Source organism: Anabrus simplex, chromosome 1, assembly GCF_040414725.1.
Source record: "Anabrus simplex isolate iqAnaSimp1 chromosome 1, ASM4041472v1, whole genome shotgun sequence".
Taxonomy (NCBI): domain Eukaryota; kingdom Metazoa; phylum Arthropoda; class Insecta; order Orthoptera; family Tettigoniidae; genus Anabrus; species Anabrus simplex.
The window spans coordinates 1,775,266,949-1,775,286,646 of NC_090265.1; the positions used below are offsets into that span (position 1 = coordinate 1,775,266,949).

At 38.3% G+C, this 19,698-nt stretch overlaps 1 protein-coding gene across 1 annotated transcript in view; it reads left to right on the forward strand.

Annotated features, from left to right (window-relative positions):
- Nucleotides 1–2,252: 2,252 nt before the first annotated feature.
- Nucleotides 2,253–19,698, forward strand: part of cpb (F-actin-capping protein subunit beta) — a 40,533-nt gene continuing 23,087 nt past the window's right edge. Inside the window, exons 1-3 of the mRNA XM_067138621.2 lie at nucleotides 2,253–2,532; nucleotides 3,153–3,364; nucleotides 3,832–4,004. Of these exons, the coding sequence (XP_066994722.1) occupies nucleotides 2,530–2,532; nucleotides 3,153–3,364; nucleotides 3,832–4,004 (388 nt within the window). The 5' untranslated portion in view covers nucleotides 2,253–2,529. The remainder of the gene's footprint in view (nucleotides 2,533–3,152; nucleotides 3,365–3,831; nucleotides 4,005–19,698) is intronic.

Here is a 19,698-nt window from a genome sequence, read left to right on the forward strand (position 1 = left end):
GGAAGGGGTCCGACACTTTGGAAAATGAAGGTATCGGCCAAAGGAAGACAAGGGCCACGAAGGGCATGAAAATGAAAGACTCCCTAAGCCTCCATATGTAAAACCATCAGGGTCGGAAAAGAACAAGAGTTGACCAAGGGAGATCGGATAAGATAGATGAAAGTGAGGATCCTGGCACAAGTAAGTGGAAGCAATGTCAGGACTCTGCTAAGGGCCCTGTGGTCGCCAACCCACGCTCCAAAGTACAGACCCCCTGGGGTTTCTTTTAGTCACCTCTTACGACAGGCAGGGGATACCATGGGGGTTATTCTACCGCTCCCACCCACAAGGGGTTCCTGAAGTAGAGAGACTGATTGGGTAGCGTGGGAAATTAAAACTGAAGGTGGTTAGGAAAGAAACAAAAGAAGAACACAAACAATGAAATTTCACATGTATCTTAGGAAAAACCTTGTTATTCTGGCACCGAGCTCGATAGCTGCAGTCGCTTAAGTGCGGCCAGTATCCAGTATTCGGGTGATAGTAGGTTCGAACACCACTATCGGCAGCCCTGAAGATGGTTTTCCGTGGTTTCCCATTTTCACACCAGGCAAATGCTGGGTCTGTACCTTAATTAAGGCCACGGCCACTTTCTTCCCACTCCTAGCCCTTCCCTGTCTCATCATCGTCATAAGACCTACCTGTGTCGGTGCGACATAAAGCAACCTAGCAAAAAAAAAGTTATTCTAGTCTGAGACCAATGTGAGATGGGTGACCCTAAGCTGGCTAAGCAGCCAAGGAGTCAAGGAGTGTACAAGTCTCCTACACTGACTTCGTGGCCTTGATATCTCTAAGTTTGCAAGTAATTAAGAAAATTGTATGTACGTCTAACTATTAGTCCCGTTTCCTTATATAGGGTCAGATGAGATGAAACTATAAGACTTTTTTTTTAATAGCCGAATGCCTTTTCTGATACCAACCTCAGTTGTGGAGATATTTAGGAGAATTTTTAAAATAATTTAATCTTTCTTATCTCTTGAAATTCAAGTTTCTCTGGGGCTCAAGGCAAAGAAAAAACAAGAATGTCATACTAATAATAATAATGTTATTTGTTTTACGTCCCACTAACTACTCTTTTAAGGTTTTCGGAGACGCCGAGGTGCCAGAATTTAGTCCCGCAGGAGTTCTTTTACGTGCCAGTAAATTTACCGACACGAGGCTGACGTATTTGAGCACCTTCAAATACCACCGGACTGAGCCAGGATCGAACCTGCCAAGTTGGGGTCAGAAGGCCAGCGCCTCAACCGTCTGAGCCACTCAGCCCGGCAGAATGTCATACTAAAAGAAAGTTTGTTTCAGTCTGTCTACATCAATCTAACTAATGGGGTGATACTTTAAGAGTAAGAACAACTTGGTAACCATCCTATCTTATCCTAATCAGAGAGGAAAAACAGGAAGAGGGCTTATCCTTCGAAGAATGATCGGCAAAAGAAAGGGAAAGGCCACAAAGGGCGTGAAAATTAAATATTCCCTAGGGTTCGCAAACCTGATACCGGTACTGTCAGGGTCAAAGTGAACAAGAGTTTACCAAGGAAGGTCAGGTAGGAAGAAGGAAAGTGAGAACCCTGGCACAATTAAGTGGAAGCTATGCCAAATTCAGCTAGGTGCCTGTTGGTCTCTAATCCATGCTCCCAAGTTGAGAGCCTGTGGGATCCCCTTTCAATCGCCTCTTAAGACAGGCAGGAGATACTGCAGATATGTTGCACTGACCCCACAGGGGTGGTTGATCTCGCTGGGTTCTTGGGTACCATAGGAGTAATTTTGGCGATTTTAGATGAGGAAAACCTTCGACAACTCTGGTTTCTTTGCTTGAGGTTTCCCATAGATATAGACCTAATGCCTTGCGGTAACAAGCCTGAGTATGTGGAGTGATTTTTCTGTCTGGATTTAGTGTAAGGGCCATTGACATTGAGGTCATCAGCATTATTCCCGGCGTCTTAAATATGGCGTCACTTCTATGAATCTGGCCTCCGAAGAATACCTTTTTGCCATACCGTATTGAATACTTGGAGAATATTTCATAATCAAGGTCATATTTACGATTAATATTATGCTCATATCCTGTAATGCTTTACGCCGGCTGCTGTTGTGACCTATCTTTTCTTAATTATTCATTTGTGTCACGACCCTTTTTGTAAAATTCACATTACTATGCTTGCCTGGAAACTGGCCTTCTAGATACTCTTCATTCCTCAATGGGGAGATGGGTGGCCGGAAACATTTCAACAAAAGGAATACTGTTATCGTTGTTGTCTCTGATAGTTTTGATTCAAGAATTTGAACATGGTCCATAATTAATTTTTATTGCTCTCCTGGTGAAAGAAAACGAACCGTTGTTATTGTTTATCAACACATCTTATCATTCAACGTGATTTTGACTAAACAATCGACAGTAGGCTATCTGTCGTGTAGTCACCATTTTTCTCGTGAACAGGTGTATGACATCGTTTATTATTGTGTAAATATTGAAAGAAATTGGACATTTTGAAGATAATGGTACGTGCATACGGGTTGTGGGGCTTAATTTTATATTCATCTGAAACTATATTACAGATATGTTTCATGTTGTACCGTGGAAAAGTGATGTTCGTAAAGTTACGTTCACACCCCTTTTCTAGTTGTTCATATATGCTTTGGACTAGAAATAACCTATACAATGCCACAGTTCAGTTTTAAAAATGGTTTTAGCTCACACTTTTGATCATAAGGCTTGATACGTCAACTGCAGTGCTGCATTGGTTTCTGACAGAATGCTTTTTTTATATATCAGACTAAGAATGAGTGTCTTCTGCAGATATGCTTGTCATTAATATTTCAGAATTTGAACTGTTGTGTGACAAGAATATCAGAGTGTAACTACGTAGTAAATATGCTTCACAGCTTTCAATTGTGGAATTTATATTGCTTTTCAATAAATGTTCAGTTCTTTGCATTTTACAAATGTTGAGAATGTTAAGGTTAGGTCCATCTTTAGTATATCATTATCAATATATGCATTTGCATTCTGTTTCCAGTATGGACTAACTTTTTCAGATTTTGGAAGAGATGTTGATTTAATTGCTTTGTAATCACAAGGCTACTTTCCGATTTTCATTGTTCAATTTTTTTACCTGCAGACGGACCAGCAAATGGACTGTGCATTAGATTTAATGAGGCGGTTGCCTCCGCAACAGATAGAGAAGAACTTAAGTGACCTAATTGACTTGGTGCCGAGCCTATGTGAAGACCTCCTGTCATCTGTGGACCAACCTCTAAAAATTGCTCGAGATAAGGAAATGGGCAAAGATTACCTTTTATGTGACTACAATAGAGATGGTGATTCATACAGGTCTCTGAACTATTTATTTATATTTTTGCCAATTTGAAAGGTTGATATAAGCAAATTAGCGTATAGTATTAATAGTAATGATTGCAAGAAATTACATATTTATGGTCAAGAAATGATAATCTGGTAACAGAGAAAAGTGTTTTAAAGTCATTTAATGTTATGAATTCAATGCTTAAACTAGTAGGCTAAAGTGTTAAAGCAGAGCTATTCTAATGTATTATGAAATATTTTAGTTACACTGTATAACACTTGACATTGTCTTAAAAGTGGGCTTAATCTACATTAGTGCTGATGCCAGGTAATTGGGAAAAGTCAGAAAAGAAAGAGAAGTAAAATTATAACATTGCATTAATTCTTTCAGAGAAAAACGTCTGTGTGAAGTTATCATATGCTCACCCTCTTTAAAGTTAAAGAACAAAATCTTCATAGGATATCAGTATACTTTTACATAATATGTTACTTCACAGGTCTCCTTGGAGTAATACGTATGACCCTCCTCTAGAAGATGGTTCCATGCCATCGGAACGTCTTAGGAAATTGGAGATCGATGCCAACCATGCATTTGATCAGTATAGAGAAATGTATTTTGAAGGTGGTGTGTCTTCAGTATACCTATGGGACTTGGATCATGGATTTGCAGGTGTGTTCAAGGTTTAAAACGATTTTAAAATTTTCATGAAAACTTATTTAACCCTACTTTAGTCTTTTGCTACCAACATTTATAATCATATTTCATAGGCTGTTGCTGTGTTAAATGTGATAAAATGTGTTAAAGACAGCAAGGATTGTGCTTCTTTACTCGGGCCACATGTTAGGAAAGAGAAAAATTTACCTGAAGTAGCAGATCCTTCCTGTATGCATGCCAGGAATGCAGTATCTTGCCCTGAGAAGTATTCTGACTTATATTGCAGAATAAAAACTGGTACTCTGTAAATCTGTGAATTGTGGCCATTTTCTGTGTTGCTCATGGTCGTTTCCTATTGTGTCCAAAAAAGCTTGCATCATGTCTGGCTACAGGGCTGCTGCATTAGGCGAAAATGAGAAAACTGCTCTGTCCCGTATACAAGCAGACTACAGTACCCGAAACTTTTAGTGATACTTCGGCTCTCAAGTGCTGAATCGGTAGACCTCGGTTATCTTCGAGATTCGTATTGGCAACCTCTGACACAAAAATATGAAACCATTATGCATCACCGTGAGACATCTGGCGGTATAATTGTAACACTTTAAAATAGTTGTTATTTACACAGCAAAGTCAAAATATAGGTTAACACTAGGATTACCAAACACTCTTTCTACCTACTTTTACCGAAGCGGTCATTTTGACCGATAGTGGCTCGTATTCGTTTCCTGAGGATATTGGTGCCAGAAAAAGGTTCGAATTGAGTATAAAAAATCATAGACCATAATTTAATTATTATCATGCATGATTTGTAAACAACTATTATGAATAAATAAATAAATAAACAAATAAGTACACTAGTAAGGCAGAATGTTATTCTTACATACTTTAGCTTACATTATATACATATCTACATGAATGTCACTTTCTGCTTTTCAACTTATTTGTCGCACTGTACACACACACTTTGCTTGGTCACCTTTGAAGTGAACTTAACCATAGACCAGTTTTCTACAGTTTGCATACCTTTCAATTGTCTTGTTCCCATTGCACACTTCTTCACTGATTGGTAAAAAACTCAGCAAGACGCAATAATTCGTATTCACTTAGGGTCCGATCGGTGGGTCGCGTTTCATCTTTACCAAGATAGGGAAAACCGTTTACAACATACTTGGCTTCCACATCGACAGCCAGCCAAAATTTCATACCAAACTTTTCTGGTTTATTGGCCATATACTGCATAAATGGGCATCTAGCTTTCATTGGAAAGAGTTGTTCATCCAAGGTAATGTTCTCACTTGGTCTGAAGCAAATAGTAAAATTAGATGTAAATTTGTCCCGCACAACAGATACAAGTGCCAATCTATCAATTTTCAGATGGTCCCTGCTGGTAGATTTTCCATCAAATACAAGAAACCTCATGATATCCAGGAAATGGTTTCGTGCCACAGTTCGGAAGAAAATTTCAGGACCCCACTTCTGTGACCACAGTTTGAGAACGTTCGTGTCAGCTCCATAAGTTCCGCGTTCGTATAAAATACCAATGACAGCGTCCAATTCTTCCAAAGAAAGTGTCCGTTCAGGATTGTTCAGAACTTTGCAGGCTCCAACCTCATATCATTCGATGTGGCGCAGCTCGGATTCGTCAATAAAAAGACGACAAGCTGTAGTGGAACAAGTTCCTTCAATGTAGCGTTTTGCATGTTCTGTGGGACCTCGGACTTCCCTCAGTACATTTTACTGTCCTCGATAGCCTGGCAGGCTTTTAGATCAACAAGAGTCCGCACTGTTCCATCCAAAGCGACTTCTTCCTCGCCGACCGTCATGTGCTGACCACGCCCATATGTTGACTTACCACAGCGTATGTTCGGCCTTCTGTACTTGATATCGTGCTCCTTGTCAGTAAATTCATTATCTTCCTTAGTGTTTCCTTCACCTGCAAAATATAATACCAAACTTACTTACACTGTGCACAGAATTATGTAAATACAAAATGACTAACTTCAAATAGGCTTACCTTTGTCATAAGCTGCTTTGCTAGTGTGCGTGCATCGCCATTTGACGGATAGTTTCCTAACCTTTGAAGTGGAAGGCTGCTGTGTGATTACATGTTCACGTGAAAATTCTACAGGCTCGAAGCAACTAGAATCACTATCCGAACTATTTCTGTTTGTCAAGTTATACACGTCTTTGCAATTATCGAGGTGTAAATCAGTCCCAGATTCATCGCATGATTGTGATGGGGAAATTATATGCTTATGCTTCAGAATTTCGGCATCCATTTGCAGACTACGCGAAAATATGTTTCTTCCGGGTAATTACAAACATTCGGGAAACGTAGTTTGAATGTTTGTAACGAGTGAACACGACAATTGACTGCTCTTTACGATTGCACACCTTTTAACTGAACAAATACTGACTATACTTTCCTGTCGGTGTACTTGTATCATTGTTTGAAAAGAGCCAACAGCTGTCCCATTGCAGCACAACAATAAGTTCTATTCGATACTACGGTAATAAAGTACACTGTAACAGCTTGTTAGAATGATATCCCGTAGTAAATGAATGCCACAAAAGTCTGATCGGGTAGCTACTGCAATACCGGTCAAAATGACCGTCCAGTAAAAGTAGGTATATGACCTCGTAGCGCTAACTAGAAAGGAGTTACGGGATTTTGAAGCTATATGCCGAAAAGTACACTTAATATCAATAAAAGCCACCGAAGGGTTTGTATGTTTTAACCATATAACGAGAGTGATAGAGAAAACAAAACTGAAAACGGTCATTTTGACCGCTGCGGTAAACCTAGTGTTAAGCTTGAATTTGAGTCAGGAAAATCAAGGTACATCACAGGAACAACCTAGAACTCCTACATGGAACCAACGGTTTAGAAAATTCATATCGATCTATCATTCTATTGATTCAATTCAAATTTCATTTCCATTCAGTTGGCAGTATTACCGGAACCGGGGTAGTTCCCTCCTTACTCCTCAGCCCCGTAAAACGAAGTATCGCTAAAAGTTTTGCGAACTGTATCTCCAGTTCAGGTCTCAGAAATTTTGTACCCTAAAGGGCGAATTCTGCCATGTCCAAAGAAGGAACTTAGTTGCAAAAAGTATGATTTTTTTTTGCCAGGTAATCACTAAATGCAAATATTTGCCAAGCACTACGGCTCTTTTGTCATGGTAGCCATGTTTTTAACATCATAGCCTTCAACTTGTAGGTCAGCCATGATGAAAGAATGACGTCACGGGCCAACATCTGACATTTAAATTGACGTAAAAAGACAAACTAAGCACACCATGGGTTACAGCAGGAAATGATCACGTCACATAATGCATACTGATGATATAAAGTCACCATAGAGATCACAATGAACCATTAAAATGTAGAAATTCAGTATGTGTAGTATAACTTTAATAACATCATAAGGGATTTTAAATGTTACAAATCTTGTGTAGAATACCTTGTAGAGGAGAGATGTGTTCACTATGACAGCCAGGGGCCCACCCCCAGTTCTCAGAAGTACATTTACTTTTATAACCTAATATATTTTATCACACGCCATTATTCATTGCTCAAGTGCGCCGTAGCATTTCCATTGGCTGAGATACAATCAGATATGACATCATTCCCAGCAGTCAAGTGAAATGCATTCCGTTACTAACCTGCGCACAATAAAACACAACTAAATGCAATCTGTAACAAAACAATATACAATAAAGACCAATAGCTTTGTTACTAGTAGGCATGATAAATTACTGCATGTTTTTGAATGCGCTGCTTGCACCGTATGGAATGCTGAGGCCTAACAGCTGCTTTGTGGCCCTAACCTGGAGGCTTACGCCCCAAAGCCCCCTTTGCTTGATCCCAGTCCAATGGTTTTGACAATAACCAATCCAGACCAATGGTTTGGTCACTATCCAGACCTAACCAATTCAGACCAATGGTTTGGTCACTAGCTGGATCTAACCAACCCAGACCAATGGTTTTGTCACCAGTTGGACCTAACCAATCCAGACCAATAGCTTTGTCATTAGCCGGCATGATAAATCACTTCAGCTTTTTGAGTGCACTGCTATAACCATACGGTATGCTAGAGGCCTAACAGCCGCTTCGCAGCCGTAACCTGGGGGTTGTGCCCCCAGACCCTCTTTACTCGGTCACAGTCCAAACTAATCCGCTAGTTTGTAAGTTTGAAACTAGCACTGCCGCACCTAACAATGTAAGACTAGTTCTTAATGTCAAGAGTTGGCAGCCCTGTGCACCGCACTATCATAACTATTGCAAGAAGTCTGAGAGAAAGAAACAAATGACAGTGCAATCATGCCTAGATGTCTGTGCTAAAAAAGTGCTGTAGTTACTGAACTTTCGCCCTTTAAATTACTTATTTAAAGTTAAAAACTTCATATTTAGGTTCCGTATTGAAAACTGTCACATAATATAATGTATTGAAAAGGTGGAACTTATTGTACTTTTCTTTGATGCTTTAAATTACTGGAAATTAAATTTACAAACGTGGGTGCATGTTTAGGAAGCAGAAAAGCATGTACAAACGATATGAAACAATATGTGAAGCAGCATTGAGGAGAGATCCTTCCTTTATGCTTGCCAGTGACTTACCGACCCACCCAGAAAAGTGTTACCTATTACTCTCACAGAAAAATGAAAAGGAAGGCTACATTACATTGCAAGTTCACACAGGTTATTTTGGTATCCACTTGCATGTACTGCCGGCATCGTCTACAAAGTCAGCCAGCTTTAATTTGAAAGCTCAAGGTTAGTTTCATCGCACTTTGATACGCAATTAAACACCTAAAAGAACGCACATAAATCCACCTTGAATGTACGAATCATTCCTTAACTCGTTAACTACACAATACCGCACAATGTGCATGTACGAGCCATGAAATAAATATGAAAACTTGAATTGATAGTAATGGCACCACTATCATAACCACGTGGTAATGGCTGCGGGTAACCGCCATGCATCTTTGATCTACAGATGTGCACGAAAAGTACCAACCTAACGAGCCGTGATCGGCCATGGCAGAATACTCACTAAAATGCAGGCATTCAGAAACAAAGCAGCAGTGTCACCTCTACAGTTATATACTTGAAACAGGGAAGGTGTGCGCAAAATTTTAATAACATAGTACATAAGTTGCAGTTTATATTTGCTTTTCAAATGTGTCAACTATTCGTGCGCCACCCTGTATAATATCGTAAATTTGTAATAATTGTATTATGAAATATTCTTTGGTATAGAATTTGCTTTTAAAAAACCTACATTTAGAAACGGTGAAACACAAGCTTCTGAAAAGAATAACATTTATAATATTGGAAGATTTCAAAAACACTTTCATTTATAAAAGCAGTAATGCTGTTACTGATCTTAAGAATAAAGCATGTACAAACGATATGAAACAATATGTGAAGCAGCAATGAGGAGAGATCCTTCCTATATGCTTGCCAGTGACTTACCGACCCACCAAGGAAAAATCACGGAAATATGTAGTGACTGAAAGGATTTTGACATATATGAAGATAAAAATGCATAATTTATTACATCTCAAGGATTTATATCCAGACACTTTTCAAAATTATCATGCTTAGTAAGTACATATCTACAAAAAGTAAGAAAGAAGAAGAAAGTTCATGGGTTCTTATGATGTTTATAGAAAGGAAGTAGTCACTGTGTAGGAGCGGACTAGTTAATACCTGGCAGTAGGTCATAAAATGCATATGGGAGTGGCGACCCCATCTTAATAATAACCTAAAATGTTGGCAAATATGGTTCAAACTCGGAAAATGCTAGGATACATGTAATTAATCTCATTATAGAACCGTATTGAGGATAATATATTAAAATTATAAAATCCTTTTATTAACAACCACCTACTCAATACAATACACTCATTGAATTATAAAATAATCATTAGGTGTCTTAAATAATGGAACATGTTTCGTTCGGCATAGCGAACATCATCAGCCGTTAATGTACAAAGACTACCATAAATTGATGAAAACGTATGCAAACCGGTTTGCTCTCTTATAAAATAACGTGGATTTAAAAGAACAACAATTTAAAAATAAAATAGTCTTGAAGAAACATTAGCTTAATTTATCACATGATTCTACGTCACGTTTTAAGAAGTTTATGGTTTAAGACTCGCAAGTCTCAGACTTGTAGAAAATATAGACTTTGAGACAGTATAATCATAACACAGTTTTAAGTTGTTAATATGGTTTTAAATTGTGTTCAATTTGGCGTAGATAAACTTATGCGATTGCCAATTTTTCCAAGAACCTATATCAGCTGATGATGATGCAGAGGGGAGTCGAAACTAGTTCTGATTGAAATATATGTTGTAATTTCATCTAAACAACAGTTTTTATGTATTGAATAAGGTGGATCCAAATTATAATAAAAGTTGTAAAGATTTGAGAGTACAGATGCCAAGGACAGATATCAGCGATGTGGTACAAGAATGGGAAAATTTTAAGAGGTTTTTTGTAAGTAGTGCAGAGACAACATGTGGAAGAACATCAGGAAAAGTAAGGGAAAAGGCAACAAAATTGTGGAATGATAGAGTGAAGGAAAAGGTAAAAGAGAAGAAGAAAACTTGGAAGGAATGGAAAACAAAAGAGGCTGAAGAAAGTAAAATAAAATATATATAGAAGCAAAAGAGATTGCAAGAAAGTAATTGCAGAGGAAAAGAAGGAAAGCTGGGAAGAATTCACCCAGGAAATCAGGGAGGATTTGAATTGTGTTCACAAGTTTTTCAAGATTGGTTTTGATCTTTTACAGAGGAATTTCTTACGTAATTTGACCACCGCATATTAGTAAAAAACAACAGATTATTTATCTAATGAAAAAAGTGTGTTACTCAAGGTCGAACCCAGGACTCTCAAGATTTTAACTTGAACGAAAAAGCATAACATGACCTTTCTAAAGTGTTCAGAGTGTTGCATGAATAGTGACTATCATGACTTTAACTCGTGATTACAAGAAGTTTTATGTTCCATTTTAGCTGTAACTTGTATTATTTTAACTATGTCTTCAAGTGTAATGTTATAATGAGTTTTGTATATATTTTTATATGTATATACATATGTATAAATGCCTTTTCCCAAGATTGGCTGAAGATGATGCATATCGGCGTCAAAACTAGTACCAAGTAAAATGTAATCAGCGTAACATATTTTGTATCGAAAAGATGGGCCTTTTAAGTTTACTTCTGTTATTCTCAGTTCAATACGGACACAAGATGAAATTCTTAACTTAAATGATGATGGCCTTGACCTTAGGTCGAAACTAGTACCACGTAAGTTTTACTTGTAATGTAAACTGCATTGAAAAAAAAAAAAAAAAAAATTCATTGAAAAGGTGGAACTGTTAAACTCTTTTAATTATCTATGTAATCACAGTTCAATTTGGACAAATCAACATGAAGTTTATATCCCATACTGTTGAGCTGTTTAGTTCACTGCACGGGACTGTGTTAAGTACTGCATTATATGTGCAGTCGAACCAACGAACAGTCGTGTGTTGCATAGCCAGTGGCACTGGGTTCAAATCCAGCTGTCTACGCACACTGGCTGTAGAAGGTGACTGGACTTCGGGAAAGTGAAAGTAAGGATTATAGATGTTCCCAGGTAGCAACCGGCTGGGACTCCCGGATGTGTGTACAGAAGAGAGATTTGTAAATAGACTGGTAATTAGTGTGGCCATTCATAACTGGTTATGATTATTTTCTTCTTTCATAGGGATTTTCGTCTTTGGCAATACAGTTATGTTTTTAAACAATAACCTCATTACTCCCGAAACATATCTGGACTGTATAACGTGTCAACTTGGGCGGAGAAAGCCAGTGCCTTAACCTTCTGAGCCACTCAGCCCTGTTGATACTTCTTAAACTGACACGATGTGCACGTGGTACGCTTCTCACTTATGGTGGAACACAATTGGGATTAAAATACCAACTTCCATATTTTTGTATGTCAGAAGCACTGTAAAATGTTGCAAATAATAACCGCACCCCAGTTTTTCTCTGCCAAATTCTGAAAAATTATGCAGGGATTATTTGTGAGTATGCAGTATATAGGACGACACCAAATTCATCCTGAGGGTACCTGCAATAAGTTTTCCTTCACATTAATTCATCAGCAAGGTCAATATTGCAACATTTCTTCTAATTATCTGTTTCCACAAAAAACATGTTGCCTTTAGTTGCTTTATTTTACCTCACTTGCTCATAAGAGAAATTTGAATGGTATATTTTTCATCTTCATGATCATTAATATACCTCTGATGACAGAAAGGTTCCTCCCCCTAGTGGTTTTCATTGCACTATCGGATTGAAGGTTTCTGGTGATGCAAGGGTGGGAAAGATAGTGGCTGTGACCTTAAGGTACAGCCCCAGCATTTGCCTGGCGTGAAAATGGGAGACCACACAAAACCATCTTCAGGGCTGCCAACAGTGGTATACAAACCCACCATCTACCGAATGCAGGCTTGCAGCTACGTGACCCTAACAGCATAGCCAACGTGCGTGGTGAAAGAAAGATAGGAACACATATTTGAACTCAGCGACAGGTCAGTGCAGCAGGCGTGGTTTTAGTATGGATTTATTGAACCTTACAGGCTTTCGCCCAGTACATAGTTCAAATCCATAATAGCCTAAGCAAAATACAGTAAAATAAAATAAACGGCAATTGCCTTCTTTGCAGAATCACAGTTCATTATTTTCTGTTAATTTGCACTAATATTTCAATTCTCTTTCTGCATGAAAAACCATTATAGTGCTGATGGTCACATCTACACTAATACCCTAACAGCATTTTAGGTCTCCTCACCACCTCCAATAATCCTGGGTTTGGGCCTGGTCTTGAGATGTGTCATAATGCCAAAATTGATTATTTTTAAAACAAGTGTTTTTAAGTGTTTCAGTCTGTCAAAACTAATTTACGAATAAATACAATTTATAAATTGACAGAGTCAAATTTGAAAAGAAATGGGTTCAAATACAACAACAAAATGTGGATTATGTGATAATCCATAGAAGAGGATTCACAAGACCAATGTGTGTTCAGTTGGAGGGTCGAATTGTCTCACTCTTACAACAGTAGTCATTTCTACAGTCTTTATGGTCGCTTTGCCTTGATTGGTGGACTAAACTTCCCCCATGTTTAAGGCAACCTTCAGTTCAAAGAATTGTTCAACAGTATTCTGCTTTAGAGTTTCTTTAAAATTTGAAATACTGTAATACAACCCCTGTTTCACCCTTTGGGTATATTGCAGGATATTTAAGTATCATAGGGTGTTTGAAGGGCATAATGTCAGTATCATCCTGCTAACGTACGTGACAGTACTACCTGCAACTGTTTGTCTCGGTCTAGTTTTATTTTAAAACAATCCTGTTCATCGAAAGGGGGGTAGCAGCCTTTCGGTAGTTGCAAGGGTGGCAGTCTAGATGATTGACTGATATGGCCTTGTAATAATACTCAACATGGCTTAGCTGTGTTGATACTGCTACTCGGCTGAAAGCAACGGGAAACTACAGCCGTAACTACCTCCCGAGGACATGCAGCTCTCTCTGAATGAATGATGTACTGATGATGGCTTCCTCCCGGGTAAAATATTCCGGAGGTAAACTAGTCCCCCATTCGGATATCCGGGTGGGGACTACACGAGAGGGAGCGATCATCAGGAAGAAGGATACTGACATTCTGCGAGTCGGAGCGTGGAATGTTAGAAGTTTGAATCGTTGTGGTAGGTTAGAGAATCTGAAAAGGGAGATGGATAGGCTAAAGTTAGATGTAGTTGGTATAAGTGAAGTACGTTGGCAGGAAGAACAGGATTTTTGGTCAGGAGACTACCGAATTATCAACACGAAATGAAACAGGGGAAATGCAGGAGTTGGTTTAATAATGAATAAGAAAATAGGGCAGCGGATAAACTACTACGACCAGCATAGTGAAAGAATTATTGTTGTCAAGATAGACACCAAACCAATGCCCACCACAATAGTGCAGGTCTATATGCCTACTAGTTCAGCGGATGATGAAGAAATCGAAAGAATATATGAGGAGATAGACGATTTAATTCAATATGTAAAAGGTGACGAGAATCTAATTGTGATGGGAGACTGGAATGCAGTGGTAGGCCAAGGAAGAGAAGGTAGTACAGTAGGAGAATTCGGATTGGGACAAAGGAACGAAAGAGGAAGTCGGCTGGTTGAATTCTGCACTGATCATAATTTAGTCCTTGCCAATACTTGGTTCAAACACCACAAACGACGGCTGTATACGTGGACGAGACCTGGAGACACTGGAAGGTATCAAATAGACTTCATTATGATTAGGCAGAGATTCAGAAACCAGGTGTTGGATTGCAAAACCTTCCCAGGAGCAGACGTGGACTCTGACCACAACTTGTTGATCATGAAATGCCATCTGAAGCTGAAGAAATTGAAGAAAGGAAAGAATGCAAAAAGATGGGATCTAGACAAGTTGAAAGAAAAGAGTGTGAGAGATTGTTTCAAGGAACATGTTGCACAAGGACTAAATGAAAAGGCTGAAGGAAACACAATAGAGGAAGAGTGGAGAGTCATGAAAAATGAAGTCAGTAGGGCGGCTGAAGAAATGTTAGGAAGGAAGAAAAGATCAACTAAGAATCAGTGGATAACTCAGGAGATACTAGACCTGATCGATGAACGACGAAAATACAAGAATGCTAGAAATGAAGAGGGCAGAAAAGAATACAGGCGATTAAAGAATGAAGTGGATAGAAAGTGCAAGGTAGCTAAGGAAGAATGGCTGAAGGAGAAGTGCAAGGATGTTAAAGGCAGTATGGTCCTGGGAAAGGTAGATGCTGCATACAGGAAAATCAAGGAAACCTTTGGAGAAAGGAAATCTAGGTGCATGAATATTAAGAGCTCAGATGGAAAGCCACTTCTAGGGAAAGAAGACAAAGCAGAAAGAAACAGTTGTATCAAGGTAACGATGTAGATAATTTCGTTCTGGAACATGAAGAGGCTGTTGATGCTGATGAAATGGGAGACCCAATTTTGAGGTGAGAGTTTGACAGAGCTGTGAGTGACCTAAATAGGAACAAGGCACCTGGAATTGATGATATTCCCTCTGAACTACTGACTGCCTTAGGAGAAACCAGCATGGTAAGGTTATTTCATTTAGTGTGCAAGATGTGTGAGACAGGAGAAGTCCCATCTGATTTTCGGCAGAATGTTGTTATACCTATTCCCAAGAAAGCCGGTGCTGACAGGTGTGAAAACTACCGCACCATTAGTTTAGTATCTCATGCCTGCAAAATTTTAACACGTATTATTTACAGAAGAATGGAAAAACAAGTTGAAGCTGAGTTGGGAGAAGATCAATTTGGTTTCAGGAGAAATGTAGGAACACGTGAAGCAATCCTGACTTTATGTCTGATCTTAGAGGATCGAATCAAGAAGGACAAGCCCACGTACATGGCATTCGTAGATCTAGAAAAGGCATTCGATAATGTTGATTGGAAAAAGCTATTTATGATTCTGAGGATGATAGGGATCAGATACCGAGAACGAAGAATTATCTACAACCTGTATAAAAATCAGTCTGCAGTGATAAGAATCGAGGGCTTTGAAAAAGAAGCAGCAATCCAGAAAGGAGTGAGGCAAGGCTGCAGTTTGTCCCCTCTCCTTTTCAATGTTTACATAGAACAGGCAGTAAAGGAAATCAAAGAGAAATTTGGAAAGGGAATCACAGTCCAAGGAGAGGAAATCAAAACCTTGAGATTTGCCGATGATATTGTTATTCTATCTTAGACTGCAGAAGATCTCGAGAAGTTGCTGAATTACATAAAATCAGCTTCATGGTCCGTATCGCACTTCAATAGATTCACAATTAAGTATTTATTTTCCACCTAGTCGATACAATGATTGCTTAAGGCAATTTTTAATGGTCAAAAGTGGTACATGTTTCGTATATTATCAACATCTTCAGCCACATAACACTGTTTAGATGAAAAATGTATAAAATTGACAAAGTAATGCTTTAGAGGAAGTGTCCTTAAAATTAACATAAGATTGACAAGATTAAAACAAACAAATAACTCAAGAGAAAATATATAAATTATTTCTACAATAGAAAGCAGTCGTCAAGGAAACACTTGTACAATATTCCATAGAGAAATTGTCCTAATAAATATTCTTTTCTTAATAATTCATGAAAAAAGATCAATTTATAAATTAAAAATTATACAATTTACAAGTAATTATCGAAATGAAGAAATCTTGATATCACAGTGCGGCTCTTATTATTAATGTAGTTATATCTTCATCTACATTAATAATAAGAGCCGCACTGTGATATCAAGATTTCTTCATTTCGATAATTACTTGTAAATTGTATAATTTTTAATTTATAAATTGATCTTTTTTCATGAATTATTAAGAAAAGAATATTTATTAGGACAATTTCTCTATGGAATATTGTACAAGTGTTTCCTTGACGACTGCTTTCTATTGTAGAAATAATTTATATATTTTCTCTTGAGTTATTTGTTTGTTTTAATCTTGTCAATCTTATGTTAATTTTAAGGACACTTCCTCTAAAGCATTACTTTGTCAATTTTATACATTTTTCATCTAAACAGTGTTATGTGGCTGAAGATGTTGATAATATACGAAACATGTACCACTTTTGACCATTAAAAATTGCCTTAAGCAATCATTGTATCGACTAGGTGGAAAATAAATACTTAATTGTGAAAGTTGCTGAATGGTATGGATGAAGTCTTAGGTAAGGAGTACAAGATGAAAATAAATAAGTCCAAAACAAAAGTAATGGAGTGCAGTCGAACGAAGGCAGGTGATGTAGGAAATATTAGATTAGGCAACGAAGTCTTAAAGGAAGTAGATGAATATTGTTACTTGGGTAGTAAAATAACTAAGGAGGACATAAGATGCAGACTAGCACAAGCAAGGAAGAGCTTTCTTAAGAAAAGAAATTTGCTCACTTCAAACATTGATATCGGAATTAGAAAGATGTTTTTGAAGACTTTTGTGTGTAGCGTGGCATTGTATGGAAGTGAAACATGGACGATAACTAGCTCAGAAAGAAAGAGAATAGAAGCGTTTGAAATGTGGTGTTACAGAAGAATGCTGAAGGTGAGATGGATAGATCGAATCACGAATGAAGAGATACTGAATCGAATTGGTGAGAGGAGATCGATTTGGCTAAATTTGACGAGAAGAAGAGATAGAATGATAGGACACATCTTAAGACACCCAGGACTTGTTCAGTTGGTTTTTGAAGGAAGTGTAGGTGGCAAGAACGGTAGGGGTAGACCAAGGTATGAATATGTCAAACAGATTAGAGCAGATGTAGGATGCAATAGTTACGTAGAAATGAAAAGTTTAGCACAGGATAGGGTGGCATTGAGAGCTGCATCAAACCAGTCTATTTACTGATGACTCAAACACATAGCAGATATCCTGGATTCAGGAGGTCAAAAGGACTGTATCGCGATTGACCTCTCTAAAGCATTTGATAGGATGGATCATGGAAGACTACTGGCAAAAATGAGTGCAATTGGACTAGAAAAAAGAGTGACTGATGGGTGGCTATATTTCTAGAAAATAGAACTCAGAGAATTAGAGTAGGCAAAATTTTATCTGTCCCTGTAGTAATGAAGAGGGGAATTCCTCAAGGCAGTACTATTGGACCTTTATGTTTTCTTATATCAGTGATATGTGTAAAGAAGTGGAATCAGAGATAAGACTTTTTGCAGGTGATGTTATTCTGTACAGAGTAATAAATAAGTTACAAGATTGTGAGCAGCTGCAAAATGACCTCGATAATGTTGTGAGATGGACAGTAGGCAATGGTATGATGATAAACAGGGTTAAAAGTCAGGTTGTTAGGTTCACAAATAGGAAAGCTCCTCTCAGTTTTAATTACTGCATTGATGGGATGAAAGTTCCTTTTAGGGATCATTGTACCTAGGTGTTAATATAAGGAAGATCTTCATTGGGGTAATCACATAAAAATGATTGTGACCAAGCTCGATAGCTGCAGTCGCTTAATTGCGGCCAGTATCCAGTATTCGGGAGATAGTAGGTTCGAACCCCACTATCGGCAAACCTGAAAATGGTTTTCCGTGGTTTCCCATTTTCACACCAGGCAAATGCTGGGGCTATACCTTAATTAAGGCCACGGCTGCTTCCTTCCCACTCCTAGCCATTTCCTGTCCCATCATCGCCGTAAGACCTATCTGTGTCAGTGCGACGTAAAGCAACTAGCAAAAAAAAAAAAAAATAATAATAATAATTGTAGATCTCTGCACATGGTTATGAGGGTGTTTAAGGGTTGTTGTAAGGATGTAAAGGAGAGGGTATATAAGTCTCTGGTAAGACCCCAACTGGAGTATGGTTCCAATGTATGACACCCTGACCAAGATTACCTGATTCAAGAACTGGAAAAAATCCAAGAAAAGCATTTTGATTTGGTCTGGGTGATTTCCGACTAAAGAGTAGCGTTACAAAAATGTGCCAAGTTTGGGTTGGGAAGACTTTGGAGAAAGGAGACGAGCTGCTTGACTAAGTGGTATTGTAATTAGTGTGTATATTTGTCTTTAGTTATTCTCAACAGTTCATAAAGGACATGGGTTGTTCCGTTTTTAAATTACAAGACAGCAACAATGAGTGTTGTATTCTGTTACAAGACGTTATAACGGGCAAGTCATGTTTCAAAAAATGTTTCAAGTTTTAACGTTGAAGATAAAGTTTCTTGCAGGAAGTGAGGACAATTTTGTGTAATGTGTATATTTTATCTGTAGTGCATTCTCAAATAGTTATTAAAGGACATGGGTTCTTCCATTTTTTTTTCAATGACTAGACAGCAATAATGAGCTTTGTAATCTACTACGAGACTTTATGGCTGATGAAGTCTCAAATGAGACGAAACATGTTCCAGGATATGTGTTGTGTTTTTTTTTTTTCTTCTTTCCATCGCACCGACACAGATAGGTCTTATGGTGACGATGGGACAGGAAAGGCCTAGGAATTGGAAGGAAGCGGCTGTGGCCTTAATTAAGGTACAGTCCCAGCATTTTCCTTACGTGAAAGTGGGAAACTACGGAAAGCCATTTTCAGGTCTGCCGACAGTGGGGTTCGAACCCACTATCTCCTGGATGCAAGCTTACCGCTGCGTGCTCCTAGAAGATGTGTTTAATATGTTTTTATATTAAATAGTTTTCACTTGCAAAGTGAGGGGTATTGATTGGGTGGACCATTGAACGTAATGTTGTTTCTTATTTTAAGTGGTATGTTCCGAGCTGTCGGTAGAGAGATGGCGTGGTATGACATTAGTGGACGAATAAGTTTAAGTGTAGTCTTTAAAAGTAGGAAAGATCCCTATATGAGGGCAAGCTGGAATTCAAGGGGACAAATTGGGGCGAATATTAATTTATAGGCAGGGGAGTTACAGATTGGAATAACTTAATAAGGAAGATGTTCAATAAATTTCCAATTTCTTTGCAATCATATAAGAAAAGACTAGGGAAACAACAGATAGGGGAATCTGCCACCTGGGTGACTGCCCTAAATGCAGATCAGTAATGATTAATTGATGATTGATCTCCTTGAGGCAGCACCTACAATGGGAATCGTTCTGAGATCTTCCTGTTGTCGATCTAACTGCTGAAATG